The following is a 14777-nucleotide window of genomic DNA, read 5'->3' as shown; positions in this document are numbered from 1 at the left end:
TTGTATTGGTCAAAATTGCAGCTGCCAGACCAGCAAACATCTTCATGACATATAAAAGTGTTTGCTTGTCTCAAATTTCTAAAAATTGCTGGAAAAATAACTATTAATTTGCACTACTCATAAATGGGGTTCAAAATACTCAATGATAAGAGAGCCAATGATAGAGGTAAGAATTGCAAATGTGAGACCTGGCCTAATCTTTTCTAGCCCCTTGGTAAATATAAAGATGTTCTACCATCTCTCTCTTTTTTTTTTTTCTAATAGCTACTGACATTACTATTAGTTTGTAGGACTTATATCTGTGGTTCAGAATACATCAGAATGATACGAGCTAGCCAATGGTACTAAAGGTAATTGACGCTGTGAGACTGGCAAACATTTTCATAAATATCCACACTACCCTTACTAGGTATGTGTGTACCTGTGGGTGGCGCTACCATTGCGAATGTAATGTTTACACCACCATCTTTTGCGGCCCGTTTGAATGGGTATGCATCAGTTTGAATGCTTGTAGCATTCAGCACTTGCGCAGGATTATCAAATTGTCTTCTTGTTCTGCAGGTGTATACCCAGTTAAAAAAAAAAAGAAAAAAAAAATCACAAATTTAAATGCAAATTTGGCTATTAGCCGTTGCAAATTAGTTTTCCGAGTAAAAATCTAAAAAATAAAGTACCTATATATGAATATTTCGATGTAATATTCCTATTTTCTAGCCAGTTTTCTCCCAGAAATGAGCAACTGTAAGATTGTTGGTAATGCGACAGCTGTGTCTTAATGCATAACATGTAGGCATGTTCTCCGATACTTAGTAATGTTTGTTAAAACATGATATGTCAGAGATACTTCACATAGTAGTCATAGAGGGTGTTGTTCACAAATAATACTTACATTGTTGTGGTATGAATTTTAAGATGTTGGACAAGCTATGCTATGCCTATTACATAGCCAGCAAGTATATGAAATAACTATTAAATAATATGGTCAGTATTCCATGTCATGGACCATGTCCATGACCATGAGAAGTCTCAAGACTAGTAGAGGTCTAGAGAAAAGACTTGAATTTTCTTCTGGGTTTCATGATGATGATGATAGACATGAGCTGTCGAAATAAGGCTGTTTATTCAGATTATCATGATTATAGATAACATGATTAAACAAAATAACTCCTTTGAAAGTAAAAAGACTTTATCAATTTTTCTATTTGAGTAATTGGTGTAAAAAATAACTCACCAATTTCAAAGTAAATTTAAGGTACCGTAAGTCTTAGGATAGTTGCAGTACTGACCGGTTAGTGTAATGAGAGGTAATCTAAGGGTAAGGGCTAAGGCACCTATATAGGCACTTTTAAATGTGATAATAGAGTTCTTTTAGCTACATATACATTACAGTGCACATACATTACATTGATGGAACATGTTACAAGATAGGTGTTAGTAACAATTGTATAAGAGGAAGGTCCTGCATTGTTTTTGACAAGCTCAGGTGATTTGTTGACCCATAAAACTTTCATATGCCAAGTTGCATGTCAATTGGGCCAGGGGTTTGGATTTTACTGATGATTATCTCTAAACTGACGATAGCTGCCATGACAACATGAAAGGTGTTAGTAAGCATAGTATAAAAGGAAGGTCCTACATTGTTTCTGACATGCTCAGATGATTTCTTGACCCATAAAACCTTCACATACCAAGTTGTATGTCAATTGGGCCTGGGGTTTGGATCTTATGGATGATTATCTCTGAATTGACAAAAGTTGCCATGGCAACATGATAGGTGTTAGTCAGAATGGTATAAAATGAAGGCCCTGCATTGTTTTGACATGCTCAGATGATTTGTTAACCCATAAACCTTCACATGCTAAGTTGCATGTCAATTGGGATAGGGGTTTGGATTGTACTGATGATCATCTCTACATTGACAACTTAATAGTTGCCATGAAAAGGCAAATTTGGTATGATGGAGATGTTCCACATTGTTTTTGACATGCTCATGTCATTTGTTGACCCATAGAGCCCAAGTATTCCAAATCTGAATAAAATTGGACCAGTGGTTTAGAGTTTATGTGTATTTCTTTACCAAAATCTTCACAAATTACCACCCTTAATTCTAACCTTTTTTTATGGTAAAGTCTTGCAAACAATTCGGTGTGAAAAAAAAAAAAAAAAAAAATCATTCAAAAACTTGTGTCTCCCTTAATAGAGAATGGTTGTATTTGGATGATGTTGCATGAGGTGGAATGGGTGGGGGAATGGGGGTGAGGTAGTATGTGTGAGCAAAATTTAACGCAGCCTGAAGGGATATCTCCCCGTCTTCTCCTTTTATGCATGGGGGGACGGAGAGGGGGGGTCGCTGATTTAATGAAGCGAGCCTTGGTGTGGATGTGCTGTGCCTTGCGACACTGCTTCTGACCCAGGGCAGTGGACAGGGTGCAGGGATGACCCATCATCCAGGAGGTGCTCAGATAAGAAGGAAGGTGGAGGGGAGTGGAGTGTATTTAGGGATGGAATGGGTGGGAATGATTTTCTGCCTTTTTCTTTTTGTCTACCTCCCTTGAAAGGGGGAAAACCTTGGTGTATGTATGTATGTATTTAAGAAAATTAAAAAGTATTTTGTTTCTAATGAAACTGTCTTTCATATGCAACAATAATTCAAGGGGTAATTTTTGTGCAAGTACCCATCATGAAAAGGCAAATTTGGTATGATGGAGATGCTCCACATTGTTTTTGACATGCTCTGGTGATTTGTTGACCCATAAAACCCAAGTATTCCAAATTTCAATAAAATTGGACCAGTGGTTAAGAGTTTATGTGAACTTCTTTACCAAAAAGTTTACAAATCACCACCCTTCATTCTAACCTTTTGTTATAGTATAGTATAGTCTAGCCCAGGGGTTCCCAAAGTGGTCGATATCAACCCGCAGGGGTCGATGAGACCATCCAAGGGGTCAAAAGGGGGTCAGTAGATTGCTAGGGGGTCAAAAGGGGGTCAGTAGATTGCTAGGGGGTCAAAAGGGGGTCAGTAGATTGCTAGGGGGTCAAAAGGGGTCAGTAAATTACTATGGGATCGAAAGGCAGTCTTTAAAATTAAATGGTTGGTATGAAATGATCCTGTTCTCTTCCTGTACTGAAAGAGTGAGAATAATCAACCAACCAATATCTAAACCGAGTTGAAAATCCTTCCCATTCTGTGCATGTAGGAAGAATCTCACATACACACAACCACATTGTGAATGAACATCAAGATGACAAGCTTGTGTAATATTATTGGCTTAAATATCACTTACAGTTATATAGTACAAAATATATAATATCACTCTTCAAGCTATTGGTAAATTATGAATATTTATCTTAAAACACTTATGTTTATGTATATGTGAAAGTATCTGTATTATAATTATTAGAACGCCGTCGCCTTGATGAATGTTGCCATTTGGTCCTTTCATAATGGATCAAAATAAAAAAATAAAAAAATAGAATAAGTACAACCCACAAACACGAAAATTGTGACTATGGTACTTTAGAATTACCATAAGTGATTTATGAGACCAATCAAGAACTACAATTAAGAATTAAAACCAATATTTCAACAACAAAAATGATAATCATAATGATGATAATAACACTATTGATAACTAAAATAATAATAATAATAATGATAATAACTATGATAATAATAATAATAATAGCATTAATAACAATAACACCAATAATAATAATAAACTGACATAAATCGTGAATTAATAGCTTGGGGGTCTATAGAAAATTTTAAACTTTACTAGGGGGTCGATGAGCTGAAAAGTTTGGGAGCCCCTGGTCTAGCCAAAAATTCGTGATAAAAAAATAAATAAAAAAAAAACAGCATCTCCCTTATTTTTCAAGCTATTAAAAAAAATTAAAAAGTATTTTGTTTCTAATGAAATTGTCTTTCATATGCAAACAATCTTTTAAGAGTTAAAAAAAAATTGCGCCGTACCTACCCTTGCTCAGAATGCCAAATGAAAATTGAAGAGTGGCAAATGCGAACATACTACGCATGAACTAAGCTATCTTACCCCCATATCGCTGCACTTACGAATTCAAGAAGACACACTTGTTTAACCAGTTTAAATCACAGCTACGAAAACAAGCGCTTTAAATAGCTGAAGGAGTGCAACTTAAGGCTTGACGGGCTATGACGTCATATGTAAACATACAAGGTGAAGGTTTAATTTCTTTTATACATCTTCTCTATTTTTCTATTCACATTTTCTGTTGTTTTATATTTTATATCTATTATCTTTATAGATCATATTTCATAGTTCATAGTTATTTATTTCATATATACATTTGTATTTTATATCTATATTTTCATTTCATATTTGTATTTTCTGTGAGAAATGCAAAGACTATTTACGAAAGACAGGAAGGCACCAGAAAGGTGTGTAAATAGCCTAACTGATTACTCATGAGTTTAGTTACTTCAATCAACGCTAGAGATTGCTGTGCTTCATTCGGAAAGAATTAGCGGTTTTTTTTAATCGTCTGCATGTTTACATTTGAGCCATCTGTCACTTGGAACACATGGTTAGTTCAAACCAATCATGGTGCGAGACGGTAATCCCTGTGTTAATTGCAAACGGTCCAAAAGTTCTCATCCTGAATTCATGTACCATCGGTTTCCTAAAGAACCACAAAGGTAAGTGTATATTATACTGCCAACATTAAGTATAATAGACATATAAGTGTCATTTTATTGATTAAGTAAAAATGTAAATCAACATTCTCTTCTTTTTGATAGATGTTCAAAGTGGATACAAGTAACCGGTATATCAACATTAAGGAAGAAAACACCTACACAATTAAATAAAAGTCAAAGGATATGTAGCCATAATTTTTCTCAATGGCAGTATGCATCATCAACCCGTTTGTGCCCCAGTGCATACCCAGATCAAAATTTGCCTGGTGAGTCAATGCAGTTTTATATAATATACATTATCATAAGATTACAATGATTAACATTGTTTGGTAAGAAGTAATGATTTTCATTATGCATTCTATTATCTATCAGATCCAGCACACCCAGATGAGCCAGTAATAACCAGTATGGATGCAGGTAAGTGCTTGATCAATGTGAAAATAATATAGTACAGTTCTGAGATTAATTGAAATTACTTTATCTTATTACCACATTGCATTTGAAACAAAACATTGCTTGTCTCTATATATTATATATTTCTGTATTACTTTAAAGTTGAACATTATTTAGAATATTCTTTCATTGTCATTAGCTAATTTTTGTATGTGCACAAGACATATTTCAACTTGAAATTACAAATTAAATTCTGAGCATAGATACCTTACATACATTATCTGTTTATAACAGTACAAAACATCACATATATTATTTTACAGATATTGACCAGCACTTGGATACTACAAGTACTTTGCATCACCAGCAAATTGAAATGGAAATCTTGTCAAGTTCATTGGATGAACTGATGGTCTGTAAATCATAAACAAATTAGCAACATATGTCAAATTGTAACAACAGATATTAGTACCACAATTGAGTCCACAGTTATATAGATGTTTTATAGACCTGTTTCACACTCTTGGCATAAATGTGATCATGTGATAAGAATAGAAATTGTTCTGGTAGGTGCTGGGGGTGGCATACACCCATCAACACTCCTCTCAGTTAGAGAGATATTGTTGGAGTTTTGGACGCAGTCTAAGGAAGATAAAGTCATCTCTTATAAGATCACTTAGTAGTATTTAATAAACATATATGAATGAAGTTATAACTCAGTTTTAGATTTATTCCACATGCTCTCTTACGTGAATGTGAGTTGGATGCAATGTGTCGTGGGTATTGGAGATGTAGCCCCCATCAACCTGTAGGACATATTCTAATTAGAGTATTTCACATTCCACAAATTTTCTTCATAATGAGCTGTTAATGTGAAAGATGCAAAAGTATTAAAGAAAATGCTGCTGATTGGCATATAATGTGGATCACGTAGATTGTCTGGTGCTGACATTGGCATATGCAGTATAATGACATAAATTCACAATTAACAGGTACATTTTGTTGGGAATAAATCCCAACAGACGCATTTTTTAGAGTAAATAGACTATTGTTACATATTAATATAGACATCTGTGGTTACGGCCTCAGTTAATCTAGTGAATTGATAGCTGTACAATTAGGATCAAGATTGAAAAACAGCAATTAAGCATATCGGGCTGTATGAAATGTGTATTCTAGAAACTTAGTTTATGAAAACATGCATAACAAATTATACTGTCTTACTTTTTCCATTTAGATAGAGTGGCCTATCATTTTTGTTTCTATATACGAAAACATTATATAAAACATTATGTAAGGACTCGACACCCCTTAGTTACCACAAGCCGGTTGTTCTAACCCCTCTCAGGAATGTCGAGTTACCAATACATCATTTTCATTATTAATCATATTATTTACCACTTGGTGTCTTCTCCGTCTTGAGTATTGGTTCTGGTGCATTACCCATCCATAGTTCCTATGCATGGGGATCATATATGTATCGTGCAACATTTTCACTTCAGTTAAGGTGAAGTTGTACTTCCCATAGACCCTTGGCAATGAGAGGTCAAAGGTCACTAGGCGTTCGGGACCAAGAGAGGCCCCTCTCGCCCCCATATACGCAGTTGGGTAGTAGTTGAATAGGAGTTGAGTACTAGTTGAGGACAAGACAAGTCCAAGACAAGAAATGTAATTGACCAAAGTGTTAGTGATTCGTGACTAGGGGATGATATGAATTCACCCCAATCACAGACCTCATATATATCATGTGTGAAGTGCATATACGACGAAGCGTGTCTTAAACCAGTGAGGGGATTCTGTGAGAGAACCATTCCCCTCAACATACCTTTATCCTTTCCCATTCCCATACTCGCCCTCCATGCTGTGCCTGAAGTTCGTTGCGCACATCACCGTCATTAACCAGAACAAAGACGAGGAAGAATTCCAAGTGGCCCCAAGGCCACGTTAAGTCATAAATTGAGTTACATGAAATATCCAAACCAATATGAATAATTGAAATAATAATATATTCATAAAGATACATGATGCCATTGTATGTTTCAGGGTTCGATGAGTTCCCTACCGTTCACAGGTGCGTAGTTTTGTAGTGTTGAAAGTTGTATACAAGTTCACACAGAGTATTTCAGTATTAACTCGGTGGGACGGTCACTTAGATTAACTTACACTGTCAGCATTATGTATTAAAAGAGATGGGAAATCTGTCGGAAGTCATAATTTTCTCCACACATTTCAGGTTTTTACAAAATGGACAAAACTCATCCTTCTGACTGTAGGATAGCACCTAAACTTACAGACCATCATCTAATAAGCAACTCATTTGAGAAAATGAGAGTGTGCTATGCTTCTCAGCTTTTTAGCAGAACGGTTGCATGTGGCATTTATATATATGCCACTTTTGGGTTTTTACCTAAAGAAGCTGTAGCAACGTCAACATTCATAAATAATATGAATGATTTGTTTGACGTTTTTAATTCTAGTTCAATAAATCATTATAGAGATAGGAAAAGTGCCATCAGCAAAGACAGCAGTAATATCCAATTCCTTAAAAGTATTAAAGAGTGGATAAGAGCTTGGCAAATAATAGGAACACATAGACAAATACCAAATAGGAAGATGTATCTGAAAATTGCAAATTCAATTATTTACTAACTCGACGCATCAATCAAGATTGTCTTGAAAACTTTTTTAGCTGCGTTAGAAAAGCAGGAGGTAATAATTACACACCCAATGCTCAACAATTTAAAACTTCTATGAAAAATCTGGCATATAATAATCTTTCTATATGTGCTGAAAATTCTAATTGTAAGAATGCTCTGACTCCTTTTTCTAATTATCTAAAGATTTCAGAAATGCCAGATGAATCCCATGATAACACCCCAAGTACAGTGCAGTCTGTCAATTTTATAGAACAGGCAAACCCTGTTGAAAATGAGTGTCAACAATTAATTGATCATATAATGAATTTTGATTATAATCTTGAAAATGAAAACATTTTAAATGATCAAAATAATAATGATGAATTTAAAAATATTGATGATTTCATTACACATTTTGATTATGAAGTGGACAGTTTGGAATCATGTGAATCATTAATGACAATTTTATTTTTCTGCCATCAGTCAATATGATTTGTTTATTATTACTGACTTGATTAAAGATAACATACCGTATATACTCGTCTATAGGTCGATCTCGTGTAAAGGTCGACCCCCCCATTTTTGGCCAAAAAATCTGGAATTTTCCATATACCTCATGTATAGGTCGAGTGGCTTGTTTTTGTTTTGGTGCTGTGAGCATTCCACTGTCTTAATGCTTTGAAGTGGCGTGGCTTGCCTGGTATAGTAATTGATTAGTATGGTTTTTTCACTTCATTAATTCTGATGTCTTTTGGTTTATTTTTTTTTTCAAGTTCACTGATTTTAATATCTAATAAGTTTCACTGAAGTTGCCATTTCAGCAGAGTGAATAACGTGAAAAGATTACCAAGTTTTTTTTTTTTCATGAAAGTAGCAGTTGCCGATTAGACAGACAAGTTAAACACCATGTGAGGACGGAGCATTTATTTGTACGACGTTTCGCTTATTACAGCCTTTTCAAGTACAAGTTGAGATACATATGCTTGAGATTAGATATGGGGGAAAGGAGGGAACGGGAAGAGAAAAGAAGTAGGGGGGGGGACTGAACACTGGGAAAGGTTGAGAATGCTGGCCCAAACGTTCGTGGGCAAAATGTTCACAAAGGGTGGTTTAAATATTCTATTTTATGGTATTAGGGGAATTGTGTGGGGCGAGATGTTGAACATGCCCCTATTTTGTTCAATAGTGTTCGTTCCTTGAATGACCGCTGCTTCTAAACACTTCCTGCGGATTTTGTCTGGTTCTCGTATCAGCAGCTCTGCATTCTTCCAGTCCATAAGATGGTTTTCCTTGTTTCTATGTGTCACACATGCATTGGTGGTGATATCATGCCTGACGTCGTAACGGTGTTCATGTATTCGTATATTCAGGTTGCATGACGTTTCTCCGATGTAAACTTGATCACATCCTGAACACGAAATACGATAAACACCAGCTTTAGTGCCTGGTGTTTGGTTGTTGTGTATTTTCGTCTTCGTGATGTCTTTTATTGTCCTGCTTGACTGGCACACTACTTCCAAATTGGTGGCAACACGAGATGTCTTGTTGTGCAGCAGGACAGCACAACAAGATGTCTCGTGTTGCCAATCAGCGACGTTGCCACCAACCTGACACATATTTTAAGAACCACCAATTTGGAAGTAGTGTGCCAGACAAGCAGGACGATAAAAGACATCACGAAGACGAAAATACACAACAGCCGGGCACCAAAGCCGGTGTTTACCGTATTCCGTATGGGGTTACCGTATCTAGAAGGAATTTCACATGTTTTGGTACGTACCGTGTATCTTATGTCCCCATTGTTTACTGGTAGTAACTAGTAGGTAAATATTTTGATTTCTGAACCTAAAGAAAAGGTAAGAGTTCTTCCTAGCCTTTCTTGTCATGTCTGGATTTCAACCTGACAAGATTATTACTTGTGTATAGGTCGACCCCTAGGTTTTGGCCTAAAAAAAATCCTTAAGATTTCGACCTATAGACGAGTATATACGGTAATAACATATGTTGCTGGTTATTGTTGTCACAAAATTAAAAAAAATCCATGACTGCCAAACTTTCAATAATTCATTAATTAGAGATATCCAAACCTTGTGCCACCTAAGCTTACGTGAAACTTTTATCAGTAGTAAAGGTGATAATACTATGAACTCTCTTTGTTTTCCCACTGATAAAATATTTTGTTTGATAAAGTCTTTTGAAGCAATTTTTCAAAAGGAGATAATGAGGGTTATGTGTATGAATGGTGTAAAGTGTAAATTATCCTCCATGATACAGGAAAAGCCACTTACAAATCTGTCTATATGTGAGGAAACCTATAAATTGATTATCAACACATTTTTGAACATTAGAATATTTTATTTTGTTAAGTTCCATAACAGAGCATTCAAAGGGAAACATAAATTAGAAAATGTTAGTATGCCACCAAAGAAATGCAGAAAACTGATGAAAATTACACATGTGAATAGTCAGTCTCCTTCCCTCCCTCTCTCTCTTTCTGTCTTTCTCTTTCTCTCTCTTTCTGTCTCTCTCTATTTCTTTCTCTCTCTTTCACCCTCTCTCCCTCTCCCTCTTCCCCCCTCTACATGTGACAAAATATATTGAAATTAATTGAGTTTGTTTTCATTCTATAGCATGAAAATGGCAGCAAGGCATTGTAATGCAATATATAGCAGGTATTTCCATTTTCATAGTTTTGTACTTCTGGATTAGTTTCATTAACAGGTTATGCATAATTATGATTTTGTAGATAATCCTTTTATTTGTATTACTTTGCATTACCTATGTTAAGTGTTTTTATTTATGAAGGCATGTTAAGATTTGGTAAATGTTTCAGCCATGCAAGTTTTTGCTTTTTATTTTTACTGAATAGGTTTGCTTTATTATGTGTCATTCTATTATTGATAATGATTATTTCATTTGCACAATTATTTCTTTTACAATGCATGAATTTCTGCTCTCTGGACTGGTACTTATACAAGTGTATAATTAATTTTCAAATATGTGACCATGCATGATTCATTTTACATTTATTATAGATATGATGTTATCATTTAATTTATGCTTTTGTTTTGTTTTTTGTTAAGTTGTTCGGTTTTGTTTGCTTGCTTTTGCACGACTTGCTCTTTGATATATGTTGGTTGTTTTAATTTTCTGTGCACTGTTCTCTTGTATCTTTGCAAGTTGGAGGTAAATAAACCTTTATATTAAGTTTTAAATATGTGTTCTTTGGAATTAATAAAATCATGAAATAAAACCTAAGCTTTCATTTGCCCATATTACCACATATGATACCCATGAAAACTAATGATAAAGAAATTCATATGTACATAAATCAAATAAGAGAATCACATATATATATATATATGTATATATATATATATGTGTATGTATAGTATATATATATGTGTGTGTATATATATATATATATACATATATATATATATATATATATATATTATAATTTTTTCTTTATATTTTATGAAAATTTCAGAGGTAAGAAAAATATTATATACTGTATATGAGATATTGTCAAATGTCAAGTACCGTATGTGAACGCAAGTACTATTTTCACAGTAATGGTTACAATTGAAGAAAAAAAAAAAAAAAGTATTCAGCTAAAACAATAACCATATACAAGGCCGAAAATTTCAATCAATATATAATTGTAAAAATATATAAAGTACAATAAAATGGCAACAATAGCTATCGCTTCGATTTTTAATTTTTCAACCGCTCAATAGATGACGTTGAAACCACAGTAATCTAGCGGTGTTTGGCATCAATTCTGGCTGCATATTTTTGCTATTCACCTTACGAAGCCTTCCTGTCTTTCTTATATAATCTTTGCTTGGGATGCAGTACGTGTGGCACAAGATAGCATGGTCGTATAACCTGCTCAAATCATTTCTTCACAGCTTGCCGATATTGAGCTAGAATAGGATCCTCCAGGAAACTGAGCCAAGCATCACATACCACTGCAAGGCCTGAGTTGTCCTACTGACACACCTAAAGTGCATTTACAATGGGAGAGAGTTACTCTTTCAGATGCCAGGCCTGGCAAGGCAAATTGGAGTCCATGATCTGTCTCACAATGCCCAAGACCATCTCAGATTCATGTTGTTGTACTATATATATGTAGTGGACACAGTTGTTGGTGAATATATCAATACTGGCTAACTGGGACTTCCAGCAAGTATCACCAGGCAGCTGAGGTTTCTGGCTGCCAGGGAATGCCTTCAGTCATCCAGAAGGAGCATGATGATTACATAAGAATTTAGAAATTTCACTGATACATTTCATAATGGATTCTGGAGTGATGTCCCCATCAAGGAGATTGAGCCAATGGGCTGAAAACCATACACATTGAGGTGTGGGTCCTCAATCTGCAGATCTTCCTGCATCTTCTCCATATTCTTCTTGTCAGTGACAGCATTAGAACTCAATCCAAACTCTTGTTTCAGCATTGCAGATTGATGACTGACACATCTTGCAGTTTCATGCTGTCTTGTTGAAGGGTTCCTGTATCCTTTGCATCCAGGAAGCAGGTAGCACTCAGTCTAGTAGTATGGGCTAGATCATAATGGATGTTTACCCAGCCATCCTCAATAAGTGTGACAGTCTTTCCCTTAAGGTGGTTCTTCATCTGGATCTGAAGATCTTGTGTGACCTCATGTAGAAGAGGTCGAATGAGTTGACTATGACTGGGTGGGTGATAGGACCAAGAGCCTGGATGAGTTCAAAGAAGGAGGGATGATCCATAGCCATGAATGACAAGTTGCACGAGAAGAAAAACTTGGCAACAAGTTCATCTAGCTTGTCCTTCACAGCTCCACTGGTCTTGACAAAGTGAGAGGACATGTCATTCTGGATGGGGACTTTGGCAGGCGGCTAAGTAACAGGATCTTCAGAGTCCAAAGAAGTAAATGGGTGGATGACATCACATCTACTTGACTGGGGTCATTTCAAACATTTGGGCCATTTACTGAAAAACTGTATATCAGCGATAATTTTTAGGGGCAAGGCCATATGGTTTTTCATTGAGGTGTGCAGGAGTTTTCTTGTGCATATTTCACAGAGTATGTTCTTTTATTCTTGTTTTGAGGTCTCTTTCCGTTTGGCCCCAATAAACTCATTCACAATCTCTACAAGGTATTTTGTAAACTCCTTGGCTGTCATCCATCTTAACTCTATGATGGACATTTACCACTTTACTGAATAGGCTGTTGGGATAGTTGAAGACAATTGATTTTATCCTTACATACTTTTGAAATGTATTATATGGTAGAATGAATGATACAAACAAACTTATCACTAGGGTTAGGAGTAATTTTGTAGAAACTCATTTTAGTTTTGGTGAATGCTTTTGATAGGAACCAATTTGGATAACCTACTTTTGTAAGCTGGGAATGTATCGTGGCTAATTCAGTTTAAAAAAAAGGTGGACTGCAAATTCTGAGGGCTCTAAGAAATAGACCCAAAGCTACACAGTATTTAATTTTGTCTGGGTGATGGCTGAAAAAAATGTAGATAGCTTCCTGTATATGTGGGTTTTCTGTAACTCTCCTTCACAGTGTACAGAAAACCCACAGCTAGTTTGAAGGGTTTTGCCTCTCCTTAAAAGGGCTACCTAGGACTGTACTCCCAGTGTTGATTGAGGAGCTTCCAGCAGTCACCATAGCACCATTAACAGGAAAAGTTACTGCATACAGACGCTCCTCTACTTACATTAATTCGTTTTATGTTTTTTTCGATTTTACGTTTGAACTGACTGTAAAAAAAAAAAAGAAAAAAAAATTGTAAAAAAAAAATGGAAAAATTTGAGTGAATTTTTTAGTTTAGCGCGCATGACGCTGCATCCATTGTTTACATGGCACAAACGACAGACTGAACGTGCCTTGCCTCCTCCTCCACCATCTCAATTTATGTTGCTTGAATTTAATTTATTTGAAATTAATGTTATTATTTTACAATGTTATGTGTATAATTAATGATTTAGGGGTGTTTTATAAGATTCGGTAATGGAATTTACGGATGTATAGTACAGTAACAACTTACGTTCATTTTCAACTTACGTTCGGCCGTTCGGAACGTAATTAAAACGTAAGTTGAGGAGCGTTTGTACTTAGAATAATGCTAAACACATTATCCAAACCTTTGAGTCGCTGAATGGATTGGTTTCAGTTGTGCCTTGATTTCCCATATTAGCTTCAAGTGCAAAGGTGAGCAGGTCCGCATTTTTTAATCTGATAACCAAATTTAACCACCATTAAAATGTTGGACTGCCAAAAATTATGATTTGCAATTAACCCAGATCAATTTTTTTTGCAACCTTTTGATAAGCATGTCCATTTTTCAAGTAATCATATTTTACCTTCATTCTTTTCATTATGGTTTAAAGTCACAAACCCCCCCTACCAGAAGGCTTTGTAGCATGGAATTTAATGAACCATGCCCTTGGTTCAACTTCGCTGATGGCAGGATTTGAACCCCCATAACCCACTCAGCTTGCGAGCTTCATTGCCTTTGTAGCATTTTAATCAAAAATGTATTTTTGACCTTAAATGATTGGTCACCTTGAATTAGAAATGGCTTAAAGGGGAAAAAACATCAAATTACCTTTGGAAACATTTTAAACCACAAAAAATTGAAACGCTTAAAAATCTAATCCAATCTGACTTGACATGCTGGTGAATCTGTAATCAGACTTCAATCTCTTTGAGTTGTGCCTATGTCTATGACTGGAAACTGTTGCAGTGTCTGGGCAAGTGGAAGGTGTAAAGGGGTGCCAGTTGTAAGCTACAGGAATGAAAAGGTATAAAAGTTTCAAGTCTCGGTCTGGAGCGATTACCAACATCTTCATGGATCATCAATTGCAGGTACTTGCCACTGGTCTTGAAACATTTTCATGTAAAACAGGAAAGGGGAGGAAATAGATCATGTTTACTACAGCTGTAGGAACATAAGAATTTAATTGTCTGTGATTCTACTATCATTCATACCACAGTTTCAGGTTCATTTAGAAGCATAGAAACTCTTCAGAAAACAGCCTTACACAATTCTGTTACACAAGTGGA

The 14777-nt window shown here is 35.5% G+C and overlaps 1 protein-coding gene across 1 annotated transcript; it reads left to right on the top strand.

Moving 5' to 3' along the window:
• Window positions 1-4455: 4455 nt before the first annotated feature.
• LOC143030795 (uncharacterized) lies at window positions 4456-7214 on the top strand. Its single transcript, XM_076194013.1, has 4 exons — window positions 4456-4675; window positions 4778-4941; window positions 5048-5092; window positions 5392-7214. The coding sequence occupies exons 1-4, from the start codon at window positions 4581-4583 to the stop codon at window positions 5493-5495; spliced, it is 408 nt and encodes a 135-aa protein (XP_076050128.1). The 5' UTR covers window positions 4456-4580; the 3' UTR covers window positions 5496-7214.
• Window positions 7215-14777: the final 7563 nt, after the last annotated feature.

The sequence above is a fragment of the Oratosquilla oratoria genome, chromosome 12 (genome assembly GCF_046742065.1).
Source record: "Oratosquilla oratoria isolate Oo_2021 chromosome 12, ASM4674206v1, whole genome shotgun sequence".
NCBI classification, from domain to species: domain Eukaryota; kingdom Metazoa; phylum Arthropoda; class Malacostraca; order Stomatopoda; family Squillidae; genus Oratosquilla; species Oratosquilla oratoria.
The sequence above is the reverse complement of the archived record's forward strand: the minus strand, read 5'-3'. Positions and strand labels throughout refer to the sequence as shown.

Coding starts and splice junctions, on each gene's coding strand:
- LOC143030795 (XM_076194013.1), top strand. CDS start 4,581: ATGGTGCGAGACGGTAATCCCTGTGTTAATTGCAAACGGTCCAAAAGT. Junction 4,676..4,777: donor TTTCCTAAAGAACCACAAAG/GTAAGTGTATAT, acceptor TCTTTTTGATAG/ATGTTCAAAGTGGATACAAG. Junction 4,942..5,047: donor CCCAGATCAAAATTTGCCTG/GTGAGTCAATGC, acceptor ATTATCTATCAG/ATCCAGCACACCCAGATGAG.